General features: G+C 57.8%; 4 protein-coding genes across 5 annotated transcripts in view; 1 reads left to right on the top strand and 3 right to left on the bottom strand.

The window, feature by feature from the left end:
- The first annotated feature begins 1,101 nt into the window (after nt 1–1,101).
- Nucleotides 1,102–4,809, top strand: PHGDH (phosphoglycerate dehydrogenase). Of its 2 annotated transcripts, none has more exons than XM_061345486.1 (12): nt 1,102–1,348; nt 1,596–1,747; nt 1,930–1,995; nt 2,076–2,130; nt 2,219–2,317; nt 2,404–2,536; nt 2,609–2,757; nt 2,942–3,094; nt 3,222–3,354; nt 3,685–3,809; nt 3,997–4,228; nt 4,508–4,809. In XM_061345486.1, the coding sequence occupies exons 1-12, from the start codon at nt 1,211–1,213 to the stop codon at nt 4,660–4,662; spliced, it is 1,590 nt and encodes a 529-aa protein (XP_061201470.1). In that variant the 5' UTR covers nt 1,102–1,210; the 3' UTR covers nt 4,663–4,809. The 2 variants fall into 2 exon arrangements, with proteins under 2 accessions (XP_061201470.1, XP_061201471.1); XM_061345487.1 differs by having other exon boundaries at nt 1,105–1,348; nt 4,000–4,228.
- A 536-nt stretch (nt 4,810–5,345) lies between these two features.
- HMGCS2 (3-hydroxy-3-methylglutaryl-CoA synthase 2) lies at nt 5,346–8,970 on the bottom strand. The gene is made up of 10 exons (XM_061345418.1): nt 8,813–8,970; nt 8,130–8,569; nt 7,558–7,683; nt 7,104–7,268; nt 6,865–7,033; nt 6,609–6,779; nt 6,003–6,109; nt 5,791–5,916; nt 5,590–5,710; nt 5,346–5,487 (listed from the first exon to the last, which is right to left on the bottom strand). Exons 1-9 carry the CDS (start codon nt 8,923–8,925, stop codon nt 5,604–5,606), a joined length of 1,524 nt encoding a protein of 507 aa, XP_061201402.1. The 5' UTR covers nt 8,926–8,970; the 3' UTR covers nt 5,346–5,487; nt 5,590–5,603.
- A 982-nt stretch (nt 8,971–9,952) lies between these two features.
- On the bottom strand, nt 9,953–12,027 carry REG4 (regenerating family member 4). The gene is made up of 6 exons (XM_061344734.1): nt 11,646–12,027; nt 10,839–10,926; nt 10,632–10,729; nt 10,415–10,552; nt 10,241–10,346; nt 9,953–10,091 (listed from the first exon to the last, which is right to left on the bottom strand). The coding sequence occupies exons 2-6, from the start codon at nt 10,900–10,902 to the stop codon at nt 10,018–10,020; spliced, it is 480 nt and encodes a 159-aa protein (XP_061200718.1). The 5' UTR covers nt 10,903–10,926; nt 11,646–12,027; the 3' UTR covers nt 9,953–10,017.
- A 2,470-nt stretch (nt 12,028–14,497) lies between these two features.
- Nucleotides 14,498–21,778, bottom strand: part of NOTCH2 (notch receptor 2) — an 89,883-nt gene continuing 82,602 nt past the window's right edge. Inside the window, exons 30-33 of the mRNA XM_061345466.1 lie at nt 21,285–21,586; nt 20,784–20,931; nt 18,539–18,636; nt 14,498–18,233 (exon numbers count right to left, since the gene is read on the bottom strand). Coding sequence (XP_061201450.1) covers nt 16,893–18,233; nt 18,539–18,636; nt 20,784–20,931; nt 21,285–21,586 — 1,889 coding nt within the window. The 3' untranslated portion in view covers nt 14,498–16,892. The remainder of the gene's footprint in view (nt 18,234–18,538; nt 18,637–20,783; nt 20,932–21,284; nt 21,587–21,778) is intronic.

Here is a 21,778-nt window from a genome sequence, read left to right as displayed (position 1 = left end):
TACATTGCACCGTGCATCGCCAGGGTGTACATAACACACTGGCTGTCCCACCTTGGCCACACTGCCTGTGGTGAGGGCAGCCATCCCAGTCACCTCTCGGCTGGGTTAACAGCCTTCAGGGCCACCCCAGGTCTCACACAGGGCAGTTTGGTCCAGTCCTGCTGCTTGCGGCAGGCATAGACTGGGGAATAGCTTAGTCCCATACGGACCTTGCTTGGGAACACTGTGTCTCTGCTGCCCATCCCCAGAACATGGAAAGCAGTAGGCAAGAACAGGCCAGATCCTAGCCCTGCCATGAGCAAGACCTGGGGTCTGTCTGGTCCAGCTGTGCGGTGAGAGTTTGGCCCCGTGAGTAAGGGGATGTCCTCCATCCGTTGCCATGCATCATGCTGGGCTGTGCCCATTGCCGTGGGGTCCCCATGCTGTCCCACATAGAAGGCCAACTCTTCCCCTTGCAAGGTCACTGGACACAGCCACGTGGGTTTTGCCTCATGGAGGGCGTTTGCTGGGTGGCTCCCATGTACCCCACGTCATTGGGAGCCATTGGCTAGGGCTGACCCTGTCCCCTGTTCCCATTATCGGGGGCATTGCTCAACAGTGGGCGCGATCTCGGGAGGAGTCAGGGGCCATAGCACTGCCTCAGCCATGTGATGTGTGGTCTGGGGAACCCCTATTCCTGGGCGAGCTGGGGGGCATGGCCGAGCTCACCATGGGATTGGATCAGCCTGCTACCCCGCCAGTGACACCCCTAGCTTTGGGGAAGCCATCCGCAGTGTCTGCCACTACCGTTCCCCTCCTGCTTTGCAGTGCTGTGATGTGCATGGCAGGGAAACTGACGCAGCGTCGCGGTGGGGACAGGCTGCCCCCCCCCCCCCCCCCGACTTCTTGGCTCCCCAGCCCGGGAGCAGCGGGGTCCTGCCGGGACATCCCCCCTCCCCTCTCTCTGGCACAGCCCTGCCCCGCTCCCCCCCTGCTCCTCCTCCCATTCTCCTCCCTCCGGGGAGTGGGGGGGCCCGGGCGGGCTGGGGCGGGGAGGGGAAGGGAAGGAGGTGGGATCATGGAGACGGGACCCAATGAGCCCGAAAAACGTGCCCCGATCGCAGCCCTTTTAGCGCGGCGGACGGACAACAGCAGCCTCCCGGCAGCGTGCTGAGAGAGTCGGCGCCCCCTGCCCGCCTCATCCCGGCCGGTCCCGGTCCCCATCCCCATCATGGCGCTGGGAAAGTTGCAGAAGGTGCTGATCAGCGACAGCCTGGACCCCTGCTGCCGGGAGATCCTGCAGGCGGGCGGCCTCCGGGTACAGGAGAAGCCCGGTCTGAGCAAGGAGGAGCTGCTGCGGGAGATCCGGGTGAGCGCGGCAGGGCTGCACTCACGGGGGGGATGAGTGTTGTGGGGGCGCAGCGGCCCCGGCTGCCCCGGGTGGCAGCAGACCCCCCTCGATCGGCTGGGCTGGTCCCCGCCTCCCGTCTGATGCAAGAGCCCGGCCGGTAGCGCACGGCGGATCGCAGCCCCCTGCCAGAGGCTGCCCCAACACGCGACCACCCCGGTACCACCGGCCGAGGTGCTGGTCCCACCCGCCGTGTCCGTCCCCCCAGGACTGCGACGGGCTCATCGTCCGCTCGGCCACCAAAGTCACGGCCGATGTGCTGGAAGCGGCGGAGAGGCTGCAGGTGGTGGGCAGAGCAGGCACCGGCGTGGACAATGTCGATGTGGAGGCGGCCACCAGGAAGGGAGTCCTGGTCATGAAGTAAGAGCAGGAGCACGGGGGCATCCCTGACTGTGCTCCTGGGGAAACAGGGGAGGCTTCATCAGGGTGCCCTCCCCACCCATGGCCCCCCCGGCACCATCTTGGGGATCTCCATCCTCATGGGGTGGAGAGAGCCATCAGCCCGGGGGTGACACAGCAATGACACTGCTCTCCATCCCCAGCACACCCACTGGGAATAGCCTCAGTGCCGCCGAGCTCACCTGCGGGATGATTTTGTCCTTGGCCAGGTGAGTGCAGGGCAGGATGGGGGAACAGACGCAGGCCCCACGGCCCCTGACCCCTGCTCTGACTGCAGCCTCCCTTTTAGGCAGATCCCGCAGGCAGCTGCCTCCATGAAGGAGGGCAAGTGGGACCGTAAGAAGGTAGGAGGCAGGCACAGCAGCCCAGGCAGGACTGGGTGCCTGGTGCCTGTGTGGGGTGTGCTCTCTCACTGTCTACTTTGCACCTCAGTACATGGGCATGGAGCTGAACGGGAAGACACTGGGTGTGCTGGGGCTGGGGCGCATCGGCAGGGAGGTGGCCACCCGCATGCAGGCTTTTGGCATGAAGGTAAGGAGCTGGGGCAGGGAGGAGCAATGGAGAGCATGGCCTCCCACTGTGCTAGACTGCAGGAGCAAGCACCCCCTCTGCCTCAGACCATAGGCTATGACCCCATCATCACCCCTGAAACCTCGGCCACCTTCGGCGTGGAGCAACTGCCACTGGAGCAGATCTGGCCCCGCTGCGACTTCATCACGGTGCACACGCCGCTGCTGCCCTCCACCACAGGTACCGGCAGCTGCCAGCACAGGGGGGCTGGGGAGAGCCGGCAGCCCCCTGCTCACAGCGCTCCCTCTGCAGGGCTCCTGAACGACAGCACCTTCGCCAAGTGCCGCCGCGGTGTGCAGGTGGTGAACTGCGCCCGCGGTGGGATTGTGGACGAGGGGGCGCTGCTGCGGGCGCTGCGGTCGGGGCAGTGCGGTGGAGCCGCCCTCGATGTCTTCACGCAGGTGAGCAGCGCTGGGAGGACCCCCCGAGTTTGGCTTTGTCTCAGCATCACCTTAACCCTGCCCAAGCCAGGAGGGGGCAGCTCAGCAAACCCTGCAGGCACAGCTTCCCTCCTGTCAAGAGTGCCCCCCGCCAGGTCCCATGTGGGTGCTGGGAGCTCACGGTGTGATGGGACTGTGTTGGCAGGAGCCTCCGAAGGATCGTGACCTAGTGAACCACCCCAATGTCATCTGCTGCCCGCACCTGGGGGCCAGCACGCGGGAGGCACAGAGCCGCTGTGGCAAGGAGATCGCCATGCAGATTGTGGACATGGCCACAGGGAAGGGCCTGGCTGGCATAGTGAGTCCCCTGCCGGGCACCTGACCTCCGTGCCTCGGTTTCCCCATCTGTAAAACATGGATGCACTGAGAGCAACCACATGTACTCACTGGTGGGTTCTCATGGCTCTCCCTGCTCTTCCTCGCAGGTCAACGGCCAGGCTCTCAGCAAGGCTTTTGCACCCCAGACCAAGCCCTGGATTGCCCTGGCCAGGGCCTTGGGCACGATGCTGCACGCAGTGGGCAAGCAAGCACAGGGCAGCGTACAGGTCTGCACCCTAGGTGAGGCTGTGCCCCATGTCTGAGTGCAGGGACACTGATGGGTGGGCAGTGCAGTAGGGTGTGCAGGGACCCACTGGGCTGGGTGAATGGGAAGGATAGGAGAGCGGCCAGAAGGGATGAACATGGGGTGATTGATGATGAGATGGGAGTGTGGTGGGAGGATGGGAACATAGCGGTATGGAGGGGTGTATGGATGAATGGGTGCATGGATGAGAGTAGGGATGGGTGGATGGGTGGGTGGAAGGACCAGCCTCAGGCTCACTGCTCCAGCGTGGGGCTGACCTCTCTGCTGCTCTCCCATTCACATCCTGCTTCCTCCCTGTGCCCCAGGAACACCTCTGCGGGAGGCCGGGAGCTACCTGACGCCTGCCGTGACTGCGGGCATGCTGGCTGGAGGCGTGCAGGACGTGACCCTGGTGAATGCCCTGCTGCTGGCCCAGGAGGCTGGGCTAAAGGTGCGCAGACACTCCGGGCTCCACACATCAGCCTGGCACACCCAGACCCTTTCCTTCCAAGTGGCATGAACCTGGGGTCACCCCTTGGGGCTGCTAATGAAGCTCTCAGGCTGAGGCACATCCCTGGGGGATGCCCTGCGCCCTACCATGCCCAGGAGCTGGGCACTGAGCAGCCACGTGTCTTCAGCAGGTCACAACCACGCACAGTGATGTGGCCCCTGAGCCTAACAGCAGTGCTGGATTGCTGCAGGTGTCCCTGCCAGGCACCCCACACAAGGTAGCAGGGACGGTGCAGGGCAGCACCCCAGTGCTGCAGGAGCTCAATGGGGCCACTTTCAAGCAGCCAGCCCCACTGTCTGGACCTGTCCTCATCTACAGAGCCAAAGCCTCTGAGTTCAGTGCTCTGTCCACACTTGCTGGTGAGCCCTCACACTGGTCCTGAGCTGGGAGGGCCAACCTCTGCCTTGGGGGGACCCACATCTGCCTTGAAGCTGAGCCCCTGCAGCAGCAGGGAGGGACAGATGCTGCATGGAGAGACTGGATGGGGGCAGGGGATTGGGGGCTCTGGGGCAAAGGACTTGTTGGGGGGGAGGAAAGAAATGGTATTGTGGGTGTTGGGATGAGCAGAGCCCAGCTACCCACTGGGTGCCGGGGTGGTGGGGCAGCATGAGGTCCCTAACCCCTCTCCTCCTCTGCAGGGCTGCTGGGGAAGGTGGGGGTCCAGCTCCAGTCCTACCACAGCTCCAGCACAGTGGCGGGGGAGCAGTGGAATGTCATGGGGCTCTCAGCTCCGCTGTCTGACCTTGGCGAGCTGAAGTCACGTGTCACAGAGGTGTTCCAGCTCCACCTGTAGGCTCTGGCCGCCAGAAAGGGCTCTCCCCCTGGCCACAACACCTGGACCACCCCCTGCAGCTGGGGGAGCATCACACCCGGCCACTCGTGGCCCCCGTGTTGGGCTTGGGGTGGCCCCGTGCTCAATAAAGGGTCTGGAAGGAAAGAGCATGTGATGCCTTGTCTGTGCAGTCCCTTGGCCTTGACCCCAGCCTTCCCTCCCCAACCTCCCTCCCTCCAGCCCCCAGTGCCCCAGGCCACTGTTTGCTCAAGGGTGCAAAGGTCTCTGCAGCTGCTGCAGCCCCACTGAGGTCCCCTCTGGCCACAGTCCTGTGCTGGGACATGGCCCAGAGAGCAGGCAGGGCTCCAAGGGGGCTGAGCTCTCCCATGAGCCCCCGCATCAGCTGCCTCCTCCAGCCCTCTGAGTTTTCCTGTGGGGATGTTCCTATTCACCTACATCACGAGGAAAATGGCATCTTACCACCCCCAAACTGGAGACTGGGGAGCTGGGCTTTACTTGGCTCCCCAGAATGTCTGGGCATGCTCCCATCCTGAGGAAGTAGCAGGCATTGAGACACGTGTCCGATGGGGCAAGTAGCCATGTTGGGTGCCAATGGGATAAATCCTGTAAGAGGCTCTGATCCAGTCTCAAGGTGGTTGAGGGAAGGGCCCCTGGATGGGAGGGGACCACTCATGACCAGAAGCCAGAGCCGGGCTGCTGCCCCCTCTTGTCTGTGCCTTTATTCCCTCATGCTGCCTAGGTGCTTGCAGAAACTGCTGCCATCTCCACCAGCTCCAGGGCCAGAGGTGCTGATGGCTATTTTCCAGCCATCCAAGGTGGGGTTTCCTGCAGAGGCCAGCCCCAGATTTGGGGATGAGGGAGGATGGGATAGGGAAGGGAAGAGGGGATGCCAGCAGGGAAGAGAGCACGCCCCTCCCCAGGGCTCACCGTTCCAGTCCCTCCTAGATGGGCTTCCTGGCGTACTGCCGGCGGTACTTGGCATCCACTCGTGTCAGGTACCAGGTGCCAGGGAAGAGATCTGCCTGGGAGCCGTGGGGAGTGTGGTCGGCTGCAGGGAGAGGATGGTGATGCTCAGTGGGACCGTGGGGTCCTGTCAGGGGGGTGCTGCCTCCCCCAAGCCCTGCTCACCCAAGTGATGGGTTTCCTCCCGCTGCTTCATGATCTCGGCGAAGTTCTGCGGGGCCACACGCTTGCGGGCATCCAGACGAGCCGGGAGATCAGCCAGGCTGGAGACCAGCTTGTCCAGGGGCGAGCCTACCGGTGGGCACCCCTTGGGTCAGACAGTACAGCCTGCAGCCCCAGCCCTGCAGCCCCACGCTTCCCTCTCCCCCGGGGCTCACCCGGGGCTGCATCCTGTGAGACGCGGAAGGAGAACATGCTGGAAGCCAGCCCTGAGCCGTAAGAGAAGGCACCGATGCAGGAGCCAGCGAGGTCCCGTGCTGAGGACCTGCATTGAGGGGTTGGGGGGGTTAGAATGAGTTTGGAGCCGGGGGGATGCATGGCTGAGGGTGGTGTAGGAGCGGGCTGCCTCCTGCCCTGTGTGCAGGCCAGGGGGTCCTGGGACTCAGGGCTGCAGTGCAGAGCGTACGTGGCCCTGGACTGCGATGGTGCCGGGGAGCCCCAGCATGAGGCTTTCTTCCCGCTGGGTGCCTGGCTGTTCCCATGGCTCCTCTGCTGCTGGGTCAGCCATTCCGCCAGGCACAACAATGGGGTTTTCATCCTCCCAGCGCCAAAAGAAGGACTTTGTGTGAGCGGGGATGAAAAGGCTGGCAGGGAGTTGGCACAGAGTGGGACACATCCCCACCAGGGGTTATGTGCAATGGAAGTGTAAAGTCTCCGGGGAGCAGAATGCGTACTGGCACCTGCACCCCCAGCCAGCCAGGCCAGAAACTGCCCTCCCCAAGGTGACCCCCCCCAACCCTGAGCCAGCGTTTTGGGGGACTCACTGTGCCAGGAGGGAGGCCAGGCAGCCATACATGGATGGCGTGTACATGTTGCCGTTGCGGGAGGAGAGGAGCAGGGAGGGCTTTGTCTTCTGGTTGAAGATCTCCTGGCTGGCCACCTGGAATGCCTTCTCCACATCCTTGCTGGTGTAGGTGTCCTCCAGCTTCACACCACTGCTCAGAGAGAGGTTGTCTTGAGCCCCACATAGGCATGTCCGCAGCTGGGCTGGGCGATGGGGGACATGGCATGGGGACCCACCGAAAGGGCTGCAGCCCCTTGTAGAGGCCGGCGGCTGTGTCAGGGTTGGGGGTGGCCAAGAAGTCATTCAGCAGCAGCCGCCCCACTGACTTCTGCACCAGCTTGCAGAAGGGTGTGTGGAATATGATGAACTTGAAGTCATCGAGGGTGAAGGGCCGCTGAATGCCAGCTGGAAGGCAATTTGTGGCCATCAGCATCCAGTTGGATGGTGTGGGCATCCCAGGGGTGCCGCTGCTTACCCTGCTTCCACTGGCTCTCTGCCTTCCGGCGGTAAACAGCATAGCAGCGGTCCAGTGCCCGCAGGTAGCACTGGATGGAAAGCTGCCCGTCCACCACTGGGTACTCAGAGGACAGGTCTGGCTTGTAGAAATCATAAGCGTGCTCCATGTGGGTTCCCCGCAGGCCTGCGGGCACAGGGAGAGCTGGCTGTCAGGGGCACTGGGGTTACACACATAGGTGCTGCCTGACACGCTGTGCCAGCCCTGGTATCTGCCAGCCTCTCTGGGCTGCTCCATGGTACCCACAGGAACGTGTCTGCTGGGATCCTGGGATACCAAGCACCAGGCAGCCGCTAGGGCTGGCAGAACTCCCACTGCTGGAACTGAGCAGCTCTGTCAGGGTTGGGACATGGATGCATGGCGCCCAGGGGCAGCACCCACCAGCTCACCACCCCCAGGGCCCCATGACACCAACCTCTCTCCAGCACCAGCGGGGCATTGGGTCCCACCAGCATGGCAATGGCACCGGCACCTCCTGTGGGCCGCGCGTTCCCTGTGGCATAGACGGCGATGTCCCCACACACCACCACAGCGTAGCGACCTGAGGGAGGACAGGGGGGCCGGTGGGGCCATTAGTGGGTGGAAGCCTCCATCCCATGGCCCTCATGTACTCCCACCCCCATGCTGCTGGGTGTCACAGCCGAGGTGGGCAAACAACAAGAGTGATGGAGAGCTGGGAGGGGCAACAGCTCCCTTTGAGTCTTGCCAGGGAATCTCTCAGTTTCAGGACACCTCCTGCCTCCTTCCCCCATCCCATGGCACCCACCCAACATGCAACCCCCCCATCTCCATGGCACCCACCCAACATGCAACCCCCCCATCCCATGGCACCCACCCAACATGCAACCCCCCCATCCCATGGCACCCACCCAACATGCAACCCCCCCATCTCCATGGCACCCACCCAACATGCAACCCCCCCATCCCACGGCACCCACCCAACATGCAACCCCCCCATCCCCATGGCACAGTCTCTGCTGCACACACCATCCCAGGCGCTGGACTCCACCCAGGCAGCTGCATTGAAGAGTGAAGCCGTGCCCCCATAGCAGGCGTTGGTGGTGTCGATGCCCTCCACATCAGTGTTGCCCGAGTCATGGAAAAGCTGCATGAGGACAGTCTTGACAGCCTTGGACTTGTCAATGACGGTCTCGGTGCCCACCTCCAGGCGGCCGATGGCATCCCAGGAGAGGCGCCCGCGCTCCACCAGCCGCTGCACCACCGTCAGGCACAGGGAGTTGATGTCCTCATGGGCAGCACAGAAGCCCATCTGCTGCTGGCCCAAGCCCCGTGTGTACTTGCCAGCCTCCACGCCATCATACCGCTCCAGCTCCTCCTGCTCCACGTACTGGGCAGGGAAGTACACCTCCAGCGCCAGGATACCCACATCCTTGGGCCAGGTGCCCGTCCCAGCTGTGCCGGAGAGACTGTGGGGCAGAGGGAGCAGTGATGGTCCCACGGCAGCCTTGAGCCTTGGGGACATGCGGTGGTCCCAGTGAAGTGCCATAGCATCCCAGGCTATGAGCACCCCAAATCCCTACTGGTTCCCTGGCAGCCCTGTGCGGAGGAGGGAGAGCATCGCCTTCCCCAGCAAGGTTTAAGAGCACTGTCAGCTCCCCGACCTGTCCCTGGATATGCCCCCAGCCCAGCCAGTCCACGTGGGTGCTCACCATGCCCTCTGCACAACCGTGGTGTGCTGGGGTCCCCACAGTGCCCATTCTGGCCCCGGTGACGTCCGCCTTGCTCCCCAGCAGCGCACAGCACGGCCAACCAAGCGCAACATCTTCCCCCTGCTGCTGCACACACAGACAGTGGGACAGGATGGCTGCAGGGATAGGCCTCGTGTGGGGCTTTTATAAACGGCACAGGCGGCACGGCACAGCCCTCCTGGCCCTTATCAGCACACCGGACCCTGGCGCTCAAAGGTCACCAAGCGGCAGCCAACGCGACAGGGAGAGCCGAGTAAGCGCTGGCTTCGGAGGAGGGAGCTCGCAAGATGTCTCTACCTTGCACTGCAGACCCTGAGGATGAGCCCAGCTGGAGGCAGGGCTGGGCAGTGGAAAGGGCTTTCCTGCAGCCCTGGCTCCCCATGCTGTGGGGCGGTGACTGCAGCTCACCCACACAGCTCTGGTCACCCTATGGTGTGCGAGCTGCTGGATGCCCTCCCCGGCTGCCCTGCACTGCCAGGGTGGGAGCAGAGGGCGGCTGGGGATGTGCTGCCAGCACCGTCCCTGCTGCCTGGGACGCGGCCCACCTCCAGCACGTGCTGCAGCTCTGAGGGGTGAGAACCCCATGAGCTGGGAGGGGGCAGAGCCGTCTTTAAAACAGCAAACAGGGAACAGCCACGTGACGCCTGTGGCAACTTGGTGTGACACAAGAAGGGACCTTTGGTCCTGGTGCTGCTGTCAACATGGCCACGGGGCAGTATTGCAGCCCCCAGACCCCTGCAAAGCCACCTGCACACAGGGAGGCACCCACCCTCACATGTGCTCGAATCCTCACCCACATCCATGTCCTGCACCTTGAGGACACTCCTGTCCCCTCCCCTGCTCCCCAGGGACACCTGCCCCATTTGGCACAGAGCGGCTGGGAATGAGCAAACACGAGAGCCCAGCTGGGAGAGCCACCAGCCCTGCGGCTCCTGGGACACACTCCCAAAAGGCTCCAACAGCACCAGCAGCACCGAAGTCCCGGGAAGGTGGGAAGCTCAGGGGGCTGCGGTAGCACCGGCCTCTCCCAGGGCTTTGCACCAGCACCAAGCTCACACAGCGCTTGCATGCTCCTTTTTTATAGGTGTACTTTTAGGAGTTGGGGAGAGGAGCAGAGGTGACAGGAGGAGGTGATGTGGGACCCACCATGGGCCCAGGTGCTGTCCTCAGTGCAAGGGTGTGAACTTGCAGATGTAGGGATGCTGCTGGGCACAGTCGGTGCTGGACCACAGGGTGAAGCCTGCCAGAGAGATGGCGATTGGTGGGGTCATGTTGAGGAGAGGGCAGCAGCTCTGCCTGCCATAGCTCCCCTGGACCCGGAGGAGGGAGAGGGAGGGATGCTGGTTGAGATGGAGCACTGGAGGTGGATGCAGGGGTCTGTGCACTCACCGCTGAGGTGGGTCAGCGTGCCACAGGTCCCCCAAAGGGCACCGTTCCCAGGCAGCCCACTGGTGATGCTGTACTTGTCCCCAGTCGCCCACTGCCAGGCCTGGCTCTGTGCAGGGAGAGCAGATCAGAGCCATGGCTCTGCTGCCCCCAGCACCCTGCTGCTCCCAGCCTCACCTGCTGCTCATAGCGGAGGCCGAGCCAGACGGGCTGCACACGCTGGTAGTAGGAGATGACCCTCTGCAGGGTGGCTGCTTCCTGGGGCTCCTCCACCCAGGCCAGGTGGGCACCGGCAGAGCTGGCCTGGCACTGCCTCTACAGGGAGAGCCAAGAGTGCCAGGGCATTCCCAGCAGATGGCTCACCCCAGCCACCTCCGTACCCCAGCAGCCTTACCTCGGCCTCATCCCAGCTCTGGAGCTGACTGAAATACTTGAAGCAGCTGAGCTTGTAATAGTACCAGCCCTTGGGGCAGTAGTCTATGTACCGGGCACCTGCGGAGGGAGAGCCACAGGGAGGGATGGGGGAGTTAGCCTCACCAGCCAGAGAGGACCATGGCTCATGCACTGTAGAACTGGCTGCCACCCAAGTCATGGAACTTACCAGCTGGCTGCAGGAGCCCCACACAGCCCAGCAGCAGGAGGGAAAGTCTGGTTGCTGCCACCATGCTCCTTGCTCCTGGAAGCGTCCCCTGTAAGAGCGCAGGGGGTCACATCAAGCCCCTCAGGGATGGGGGATGCTGCTTGTGCCCAGTGGGTGCAGCCCTGCCCTGCCATGGGCTGAATTTGCCTCCTTTCAGCCAGCTGGAGGAGATGGCAGCCCTGGGGCTGTGCCTCCCTCTCCCCTGGCACAGCTCACCACCCTGTGCCAGCGCCCCATCCATCCCCAGGCATGGCTCAGGGTCCCTCCTGCAGCTCTGTGTCCTGGCCCACCAGTCCCAGCCTCGGCTGGGTGAGCCAAGCTGCTCTGTGGGGACAAGGGAACATGCTGCCACAGGCATAGGTAAGGGAAATCCAACCCTGCCCTGGCATCAGGCAGCAGCAGCAACGGCACAGGCAGAAACGCAGCTGGTAGGGCTGCAGGGACTATGCACACAGCATCGCTGTCACCCCCCGAGCTCATAGCATTGCCCAGGCCAGGAAGGCAAATCAACCGCATCATCGCCTTTATCTGGGCTAATCTCTGGGCATGGGGGCTGATTTGCAGACTCAGCTTGTTTTCCCCTCAAAGAAGCAGTGACAAAAGCTAGTGTGGGGCTGAAAATTGCATTGTTGCAGCCTGCCCCAAGCAGCAAGGGCAGCGCTCAGCTCCCCTGGGAGCTGCCAGGGCTGCCACAGGCTCCTGCTCACCCACAAGGCACCGTGGAGCACCCCAAGGCCCCAGCTGCCCTGTGAGGGTCCCCGTCCTCACCTGGTCTCTGGAGATTGGGGGGAATAACAGCTTCTTGTGGGCTGCCGGGAGAGAAGAGCTGCCCTTTATAGTCCAGTGCTCACCAGCATTGGTGTTTGCCCAGATCAGGTGGTTCCCACCATAAAAATCTCAATGCTGACTCCCCTCCATCCCCCCTACTTTGCTGGAAAGATGCCCAGATCTCTGCTCTGTTTGCATTCAGCTTTCCTCCAGAAGAGACAGGAAGAACCTCTCCTAGTTGGTCAATAAACCCCCTGCAATTAGCGTGAATTACCAACGTAAACACAGGGAGAACCTTGCAGCAAAGAGCAGCCTAGAGCCGGGCAGGGGTGCCTGCTGGCCCAGCTCCGGCTGGACTGGGGGCTGGCAGGGGTGAGCCCTAGGGCAGCCCGCACTGATTCAGGCCGGAGCATCCCTGCAGAGAGAGGCTGGGCCATGGGTACCACCTGCTGGCATTGCCCACGTCCCCAGCCAAGGGATGGCACGTGGCTGGGCCCCACGTCCTGCCATGCGTCACCCACACACCGCCCTTGTTTGAACTGCCTGGGAATGTTGTCAAGAGGATGCAGGATGCAGGGATGTGGGAACAGCCTGTGGCCAGGGGCTGGTAGGTGCCATCAGATAGCAGTGGGGATGCCCGGCTCTCACGCCCAGCACTGACGCAGGGCTTCATCAGCTGCATCCTGTGGGAGGAAGGGGGAGGTCCTGAAACAGCAGCCCCCCACCACCACCCCTGCCCCACGGGTACCTGCAGCCTGGCCCTGCGGAGGCTGCTGCTGGCACAGAACAGCAGAGGGGCTGCCCTGGCCCAAGCAGCCAGAGCTCTTCAGCAAGGTCAGGCACAGCCTTCTCTGTCACTGTCCCTGCTCCTCACCCCAGGCTGCCCTCTTGCACTGGTGGGAGGAGGCTGAAGCTCATCTACCTTACTGCTTTGACCATGCTGCTCTACAGCACTGCTTTGCTGGCCAGTATAGCAAAGCAGCTTTGAGAGCTCCTCACACTGCCTGTCCAGAGGGTACAAAGCTGCCCAGTGCCCTGCGGCTGCCAGCTATGGCCAGTGCCTGTCTCTCCTTCCTTCAGACCTCCTCAAGACCGTTGGAGAAGGCCACTGGGAGCTACTCAGGAGGCAGCTACCCACAGAGGATCCATCCCCAGAGGTGAGCCCACCTTTCCCCGACATGGAGGGCTTGCAGCAGGCTGAAGCTCTTTCTGCTGCCTGCCTGGCTCAAGCCATGTGCCCCAGGGACCTCACATGGCTCCTTTGTGGCAGCATTTACTGGAACACGAAGGCAGCAAGTGCTGCTACACCCACAGGGAGCAGCTCCACACCAGCGTGCAGCAGCAGGTCTGGCTCTTGCCTCTTGCCAGGAGGATCAGACCCATCTCTTTCACCCACACAGCCAAGCTAGAGCTGCTGCAGCTTCCCAAGGCTGCTCAAGGCTCAGCCAGCTTGCTAGGCACCCTCCAGCATCAAAGGGGTAAAAGCTTTCTTGTGTCCAAACACATCTGCTGCCTGCTACATTTTCTCCTTAGAGAAGAAACCAGCAGCTCTATCCAATGGAGAAACCCTTCCAACACAGCAACCCCCAGAAGACAGGATTCACCCTTGTTTTGGGGAGAGCCATGAAAACGTTCCCCAAAGGAGCCTGAAGCTACTCCATCACTCCTCGGTTAGGCAAGGGATGCCCCAGCTCCCTGTTTGGCTGGTTCAACTAGGCTTATTTGGATGTAACACACAAGTTTTCACAAGCCCCTTGTTATCCTGGGCGGGGGAAGAGGCATGCACCATCCCTGAGGAGATGCAGCTTCAAGTCTCAACCTGAGCATCATCAAACTCACTGTAGCTGTGCCGGAGACACAGCAGAGCTCACTAAACTTTGGCACAGATGTGCAACCTGTGCAAGAACATGGCTGAAAGCCTCCCGGAGGTTTGCACTTGCCAAGCTGGCTCTGCTGGAAGATAAAGGAGCTGCACTGTTTGAATATGAAACCCTTAAAATGCCCCCAGCAGCTTTATGCCTGCTAGGCATCGTAATTCAGCTACTGGCTCCATCCCAGTCCACAGTGAGAGCTGGAAACTGGCCAGGTGAGCACTAGTGGAGCCCAGGGCTTCAGTGGCACCTCCCTGCTCAATACAAGGCGGCAGCCATTGTCAGCTTGCTCCCCAACTGTTGAAGTCAAACTTCAGTTCCGAAAACAGCATGCAGGAGCCGTGATTCCCCATTTCACAGGCTGGGAATTGCACATCTTCATGCACCAGCTTCCAAGCCAAAGCCAAGAAGGCAGCCTTGGTCCTCCTCCCAGCTGGAAGAACAGTGAACAGTCCCAGGAAGCAAGCAGGACCTGAAAGGAGCAAACCCATGGCTCCAGTAATCACCACCTGGCCCACACTTGCTCACCACCTTTCTAAAAGCCACACAAAAGCACCAGCCCTTCTCCAGCTCCCAGACTCCCAGGCAAGTGAGAGCTCTTACTCAAAGCATCCCAGACAGGCCCCAGTCCAGTCCTTCCCCATCTTTCCCAGTAAGCCCAGCTGCTTGGCTGCTGGTTGCTGCCCCTTCTCAGCTAAGCAAGTCCCAGCATCCACCAGCTTCATCCCTGCTAGGCTGTTTTCAGCTCCTAGGCACAGCTCCCTTGGATGGAGCTAAGTGCTGGGGCTCATGTGGTGTAGAGCCACAGCACAGAGCACCCCTGAGGCCCAAAAGCTCTCTTCCAACATGAACTGCACAGGCCCAAATAAGCCTTCACTTGTCAGGGGTCCGAACCGCCATCAAACACTGAAGATTCATTCATAACCCAGTGGCTGTGCCACAATAGCTGGGAAGCCAAATGAAAACAGCAGCACTCAGACACTGGGCACATACTCTTTATTCTGGGGATAAAAATTGCTTATACATTTTGCAGCAACTATTTTCATAAAAGACTTTTATAAAAAATGTAAAAATAAGCAAATATTTTCCATTATTAATATAGGAAAATGCTGCTGTGTGAATGGTTACTCTACAACTTATGAGATAAAATACCACCTTAAGGAGATATTATCTTTACAAGTAGTTAAAAAAAAGAAAGGCAGAGGGCCATCATATTAACACGCCAGGCATGAAGCCGGCTTCATTCCACAGAAAGCACTCATCTTGTAAAAGGCAGCCACATATTTTAAAAGGCACTTGGTTATTTGGGGCTAACAAGGAAAAGCCCTTTGTTTCTTTAGCACTGATGTAGCAACACTTCATTATTTGCAGTGAAACATGTACCTGGACAGAACTCCGGGAGCTCGCAGGCTCCTGCCTGGAGATCTGAGTCGGTTGCAGCTAAACTTCATAGGATGCACTGCAGCAAGTGTGCCAGGGAACGCTGTGTGCATCGTAAAAAGCAGTAACTTCAGTTAAAAACTTCAGCCCAAAATGACGGCCCCGGGAACCAGCTCCTCCTGAGGCCCTGCCTTCATGTACCATTGAGTCGAATCAAAAGAAAAAGCTTTTGCCCTTGATTAGAGTGGAAAGAAGCATCGAAGGAAATACTGTACATGGTAGGATGCTGAAGGGCCGCTGCTCGGTGGGGAGTGGCCTTCTCTGTCCTTTGGCGGCAGCCGACAGCCCTGATCTCTTTGGAACACGTGTCTGCAGGGTTCCCCTGAAGAGGTAGGAGCAAACGAACCCCAGAAATGTTCACTTGGGCTGCTGACTGGTTCAGAGCCCTTCAGGGAAGCGTTACTCTTGCGGACAAAGCAGAAGGAGCGGCTGTTTTACTAAGGTCAGTGAGAGCTGGCTTCCGTAACTCCACAAATCTCGGGGAAGCTGCAGTACAAATGGCACTACCGCCCCACAGAGAACATGGGGCATCTCGGCTGGGAAACCTTGATATGGGCTGAAGCTGAGAGCAGAGGACAGCCCCAAACCTGTTAACTGAACTTCATCAGGCAACGGTTACTGAGCTATTTTGCCTGCTGCTTAAGGTCAGCTCCTGGCTTCAGGCATGCTCCTCCTGCTGGAAGCCTGCTCTGGAGTCAGTGCTACAGCTTCCTTGATGGGATAGGAAGACAAAGCAGCCCTGTTCCAAGGCTGGAGTGGAAGAGACACTTTTCAAAGGGCTGGACATGGTTCCTGATGCATAAGGAGACACACTGCAAACATGTAATGACATCCTTAACATTTCTTGATAATACCATGACAAGGCAGCATACGGTACCTGGAGGACAGGACACAGCCACCCTTGGATGGAGGGGCAGGGAGTACTGTGCAAGAATGCTGGGAGCTTGTGTTACAAGGTTTTGAAACGCTCATGCTCATACCAAGAGTTTCCCAAAAGGCCTATATGGATTGCAGGGCATCTCTTCCAGCATGGGAGCCCGTGAAGGCAGTCATGGACACACCTGGAAGGACAGGGATACAGGGAGGGTAGTGTGTCAAAATGGTCAGGTGTGTCTCAGGGAAGACATACAACATGGGAGAGATGTGCCTACAGGCCACCACGGGGGGAAGACCAGGTCAGACCAGCGTTTTGGGCAGCAGGGTAAAAAAAATACAACCAACAAAAAGACCTAAGAGAAGACTATATGTATATATATAATCTCATAATACCTGGGGGGCAGGCAGTGAGAGCACTAAGGGGTGTTAGTGGGTCTGTATAAGGCAAAGACTCTGGAAGAGGGCAGGGTGAAGCTGTGTGACAGAAAGCGTCACTTGACCTGCAGGTGTTTTGGAAAGTCCGGCTCGCTTGCTGAGCAAGGGCAGCCGAGGGAAGGAGGGGTCTAGGAATGTGGGTGCAGCTCTGAGCTGTGTCAAGACAAGGCAACTTGAACTCGAGGAGAACTAGTAGAAGGTGCTTCAGAGAGAGGTTACGTGGGTAACAGAAGTAGTAACAAAATAAGGATACGCAGCTGGTTTTGGCTAAATTTCTGGAGAAGTGACCACGAGATGCATTAAGCTGAAGAGCTGTCTCCCCAGAGACATGGTGGAACATGTTTAAAAGCAGACTGGAGAATCCAGTGCAGACAGCAATCACATCCAAGGTGCATGGGAGTTGGTTAGAAGTGACCCAGTTGGTCTTCTCCATCACCAGCTTCTACAGTTCTTTGTTTAGCATAAAAAGCATACAACGCCTACAGCGACCACAGTCCCTTCAAAGAAAGAACAGCCTAGGCTCATTAAGACTCTTGGATACTAAAATGGTTCTTCATTTTCATCCTGGAAGACCTTCATGAGTTCTGGAGTCCACTTTTTGATTGGGCTTCACCTTGGCCAGCCTTCAGGCATACACCTGCATGTTGTTCCGCTGCTGCTCCGTCATGTGGGTGGCGGCCGGCCCACGCTGGCTGTTGCTGGGACTGGTTGCCACATCAGACCAGTCAGAGGCAGAGTGTGGGGAGGAGCTGGACCACTGGTCTGGAGATTCGGGCGACGGAGTCAGGTACGGGTGCTCCCCTTGTAAGTGCCGGTTGTGGCTAGGAGTCCGTTCTGTGGCCGAGGAGTAGCAGCTGTGCTGTGAGGGCGGTGTGGGGTACTTCCCCATCGAGCTCTGGAACTGGTGGTAGGCTGGGAGGACTGTCTGAGCCACCTGCCCGTCCTGCTGAGGGATGGCAGCCATGGAGAATGAGGCACTGGGCAGCTGAGCTAAATCCGGTATCTGGTACATGGAGCTAAGAGAACCAGCCATGTTCTGAGCGCAGTTTGACTGGGCCTGCTGTGGCAGTGCTTGCTGGTTTATGCCACCCTTGGGAACCAGCTGGAAAGTCATGATAGGGGGCAAAGACTCCCTGGACACTCCCATGTGCTTTGTATCTGCTTGCACTAAACCGCTCTGCTGAGAAACAGTGGGATGTGAATGCATCACCTGCGGCACCATGCCAAACATCTCGTACTGGGACTCGTTCACCTCCATCCGGTTCATCCACTCGGCAGAAACGTTGGCTGGCCTGAGCCTGCCAAGCCCACTGTTAGGAGGGGTGGTTCTGTGCTGTGAAAGCAGCTGGCTGACAGATGGGAGCACCGTGCTGGATCCACGACCTAAAGGCTGCATCTCATGGAGGTTAGAGAAGGACATTGTGTGTGCAGCCTGCACAGTTGGAGCGGTCAGCAGTGAGCTGGGTGATGAGTGTAACACCCCTGGTGATGGCATCACAGGCGACGATGTTGGTTCGGATGCAAAAGCATGGGGTGATTCTAGGGAATCAACTGGTGACAGGGTCACTGAACTCTCCGAAAACTGCCCTTTGCCCTCACTGAGGGACTTCTTCCTTCTCCTCTTTGCATCTTTGGTGAGGTTCGTGGGCATGATGCCTTTGGCATTCACTTTTCGTGACTTCTTGCTTAATGAAGTGTGCTTCAGGTTGAGGAAGGACCTATTTGGGCCACAGATGACTGGGGAGAGAGCAGAGTTCAGCATGGCACCTGGGTGCCCAGCAGGACTGTGCGCCACATTGTACTCGTTGAGAAGCTGCACGATGTCATGGTGCATCCGGTCCTGGGCCACGTCTCGAGGCAGGCGGTCCATGTGGTCTGTGATGTCTCGATTGGCAAAATGGTCCAGCAAGATTTTTGCTGCTTCAAAACTGCCTTCCCGTGCAGCAAGGAAGAGCGGTGTCTCCTCCTGGAAACACAGAGAACAGGTATTTTAGCGGCGTCACTGTGGGGTAACTGTCTTACAGCTAACAACCCCTCAATGGTACAGCAACACCTGGAGGCACTGTTTAATGCTGTGTCACATTAATTGTCTCCCAGAACAACCAACACACCCTGAGAGATGCCACTGAAAAAGGCGTATTACAGGAGGTGATTTTATACATGGCAGTGGAGCACAGAGGCTAAAGTATTCCACTAGGAAGTTCACTACCAAGAGCAAAAGGATTCTTTGAGTTAGGAAGCACAGCTCTGCTGAGCACACCCAAATTGTACCTTGTTATCCTGCATGTCTCTGTTGGCTCCATTTTTCAGCAGCACTAGTGTGGCTTCCACGTTATTGACAGCAGCAGCCCAGTGAAGAGCAGATTTACCTGCAGGGAAATCCAACAACTTCAGTAACAACCTAAGGTGCTACCTTCTAAAGCACCAAGATGGACAGAGCATGCTGAGGGAAGAAAGCAACTGCAGTGCAGCTCACAACACATGAACATGTCCTGGAGTTGTTTCCACTTTGAAAGCACCATGCTGTGACATACCCCTACGCTACCAAGATACAATGGGACTTCCAGCACTTGCTCTGGGATTTATTTATTTTTTTCAGGGACTGTGAGAATGAAGACCTTGGGCCCACTGTAGGAGAGGATCTGGTTCGAGACCATCTTAAAAATCTGAACATGCACAAGTCTGTGAGTCCTGATGAAATCCATCCGCGGGTCCTGAAGGAGCTGGTGAATGAAGTTGCTAAGCCACTGGCCATCATATTTGAAAAATCATGGCAGTCAGGTGAAGTTCCTGACAATTGGAAAAAGGGAAATATAACCCCAATTTTCAAGAAGGAGAAAATGGATGACCCGGGGAATTACAGACCAGTCAGTCTCACCTCTGTGCCTGGCAAAATCTTGAACTAGATTCTCCTGGAAGGCATGCTAAGGCACATGATAAACAACAAGGTGCTTGGTGACAGCCAGCATGGCTTCACTGAGGGGAAATCCTGCCTGACCACTTTGGTGGCCTTCTATGATGGGGCTACAGAACTGATGGACAGGGGTAGAGCAGTTGATGTCATCTACCTGGACTTGGGTAAAGCATTTGACACTGTCCCACACAACATCCTTGTCTCTAAATTGGAGACACATCAATTTGATGAATGGACCACTCAGTGGATAAAGAACTGGCTGGATGGCCGCATGCAAAGAGTAGTGGTCAATGGCTCAATGTCCAGCTGGAGACCAGTAATGAGTGGTGTCCCTCAGGGATCGGTGTTGGGACCGGTCTTGTTCAACATCTCTGTCGCTGACATGGGCAGTGGGATTGAGTGCACCCTCAGCAAGTTTGCCGATGACACCAAGCTGTGTGGTTCGGTTGATACGCTGGAGGGAAGGAATGCCATCCAGAGGGACCTTGACATGCTTGTGAGGTGGGCTGATGCCAACCTCATGAAGTTTAACCATGACAAGTGCAAGGTCCTACACCTGGGTCGGAGCAAACCCAGGCACAGCTACAGGCTGGGCAGAGAAGAGATTCAGAGCAGCCCTGCAGAGAAGGACTTGGGGGTGCTGGTTAATGAGTAAATGAACATGAACCAGCTGCAGTGTGTGCTTGCAGCCCAGAAGGCCAACCGTACCCTGAGCTGCATCAAAAGGAGCATGACCAGCAGGTCGAAAGAGGTGATCCTGCCCCTCTACTCTGCTCTCGTGAGTTCTCACTTGTAGTATTGTGTGCAGTTCTGGTGTCCTCAACATAAAAAGGACATGGAACTGTTGGAACAAGTCCAGAGGAGGGCCATGAGGATGATCAGGGGACTGGAGCACCTCCCATATGAAGACAGGCTGAGAAAGTTGGGGCTGTTCAGCCTGCAGAAGAGAAGGCTGCATGCAGACCTCAGAGCAGCCTTCCAGTATCTGAAGGGGGCACATAGGGATGCTGGAGAGGGACTCTTCATTAGGGACTGTAGTGACAGGACAAGGGGTAATGGGTTAAAACTTAAACAGGGGAAGTTTAGATTGGATATAAGGAGGAAATTCTTTCCTGTTAGGGTGGTGAGGCACTGGAATGGGTTGCCCAGTGAAGTTGTGAATGCTCCATCCCTGGCGGTGTTGAAGGTCAGGTTGGACAGAGCCTTGGGTGGCATGGTTTAGTGTGAGCTGTCCCTGCCCATGGCAGGGGGGTTGGCACTAGATGATTTTAAGGACCTTTCCAACCCTAACTATTCTACGATTCTATGATTTTCTATTTTTATCTTTAAAATAACCTACCCAGAGAGTCATGCCTGCAGTCCGGAAAATCCCACCATATCCAACCCCGTATTTCTGCTTCTTTCCCAGGGCTGTCTAAACAAGCTCCTGTGCAAGCAGCCTGCAGTCTATTATTGCTGGGAAAACTTCCACCGGAGAGCCCAGTATGTAATTTAGCCACGGAATTTATGAGCAGCCCACACTCTGGGAGAGCAGAAGCCCATCCCTCCTTACTCACACCATAACAAATATTTGCCCAGCCCAGTATGTCGTGTTCACATTACCGTGGTCATCTACGGCATTCACATCTGCCTGGCAATTAATTAGCTCAGCCACCATTCCTTCCACAGCCAGCCGTGCAGCCAGAATTAACGGGGTTGTTCCATCATTCATCCGAGCATCCAAGTCTGTCACTCTGTTACGGATCAGGATCTGGACAACAGGGAAGACAGAGTTTTTAATACCACTACAGACCAAAACTAAGGATTTAGCAGAAACTCAAGAGAAACTTTATAATGAGAAAGCAGCCTGAGCACTGAAATGTAAGGACACAGATAACAGATGACAGAGGCAAACAGACCAAATAAATACATGCCAGATGATTCACGCATGCTGAGCTCTTCAAGCTATGAATACCTGAAGAAACTGGATGAAAAGTAGTTTCACCTGACCATCACACTGTGGAAGGCATGAAGCAAGACTGTGAGTGAACAAAGTGCAGCTTGGGCTGGTCCATATAATTACAGAGCACAGCTACTCTTAAGTGAGTTCTTTAGTTGCTGTACCTGGAAGACACCCTGGGCATCAGCAGCTACAGCTGCATGCAGGGGAGTCCGTCCCATGTTGTCCCGAGCATTAGCATCTGCACCAGCATCCAGCAAACGTTTTGCAGCATCTGCTCTTGAGTAACGGGCTGCTAAGTGCAGCGCCATCTCCCCAGTGCGGTCTGTCTGGGCCTGCAGGTTGGCACCCTGGTAGATCAAATCTGTTATTATATTCGCTGAGGAATCTTCTGCATCCTCATCTTCCTCGCTGATATCGGAGCTGCCCACACGCAGAGATGCCAACATAAGTGGAGTACATCCATCTGCAACAGAAGAGACATCATAGTAAACTGGTGACAGCAAAGGAAAGGAAACCTTCTCACATTCCCCTCCCCTTGAGCACCTACAGCTACAGACAATCTCTCCGGTCACTTTAACCCAGACTTTTTCTCTTATTGTAAAGCCCAACAGAGTTAGTGAGTTGTTTTCTTTCCAAGCAGGACTTTAATACCTAC

The sequence above is a fragment of the Neopsephotus bourkii genome, unplaced genomic scaffold (assembly GCF_033783945.1).
Source record: "Neopsephotus bourkii isolate Nb327-2 ecotype Australia unplaced genomic scaffold, CSIRO-AGI_Nbou_v1 NB_234, whole genome shotgun sequence".
Classification (NCBI taxonomy): domain Eukaryota; kingdom Metazoa; phylum Chordata; class Aves; order Psittaciformes; family Psittacidae; genus Neopsephotus; species Neopsephotus bourkii.
This window is presented reverse-complemented; position numbering and strand designations above follow the sequence as displayed.

What these genes read in the sequence shown, in the direction of transcription:
- PHGDH (XM_061345486.1), top strand. Translation starts at nt 1,211, where the DNA reads ATGGCGCTGGGAAAGTTGCAGAAGGTGCTGATCAGCGACAGCCTGGAC. An exon ending in AGCTGCTGCGGGAGATCCGG is followed by an intron (nt 1,349 to 1,595) that starts GTGAGCGCGGCA and finishes CCGTCCCCCCAG; the next exon opens with GACTGCGACGGGCTCATCGT. An exon ending in ATGATTTTGTCCTTGGCCAG is followed by an intron (nt 1,996 to 2,075) that starts GTGAGTGCAGGG and finishes CCTCCCTTTTAG; the next exon opens with GCAGATCCCGCAGGCAGCTG.
- REG4 (XM_061344734.1), bottom strand. Translation starts at nt 10,902, where the DNA reads ATGGTGGCAGCAACCAGACTTTCCCTCCTGCTGCTGGGCTGTGTGGGG. An exon ending in GGGGCTCCTGCAGCCAGCTG is followed by an intron (nt 10,730 to 10,838) that starts GTAAGTTCCATG and finishes CTCCCTCCGCAG; the next exon opens with GTGCCCGGTACATAGACTAC. An exon ending in AGAGCTGGGATGAGGCCGAG is followed by an intron (nt 10,553 to 10,631) that starts GTAAGGCTGCTG and finishes CTCTCCCTGTAG; the next exon opens with AGGCAGTGCCAGGCCAGCTC.
- HMGCS2 (XM_061345418.1), bottom strand. Translation starts at nt 8,925, where the DNA reads ATGTTGCGCTTGGTTGGCCGTGCTGTGCGCTGCTGGGGAGCAAGGCGG. An exon ending in AGAGAGCCAGTGGAAGCAGG is followed by an intron (nt 7,034 to 7,103) that starts GTAAGCAGCGGC and finishes ATTGCCTTCCAG; the next exon opens with CTGGCATTCAGCGGCCCTTC. An exon ending in AAGGGGCTGCAGCCCTTTCG is followed by an intron (nt 6,780 to 6,864) that starts GTGGGTCCCCAT and finishes CTCTCTGAGCAG; the next exon opens with TGGTGTGAAGCTGGAGGACA.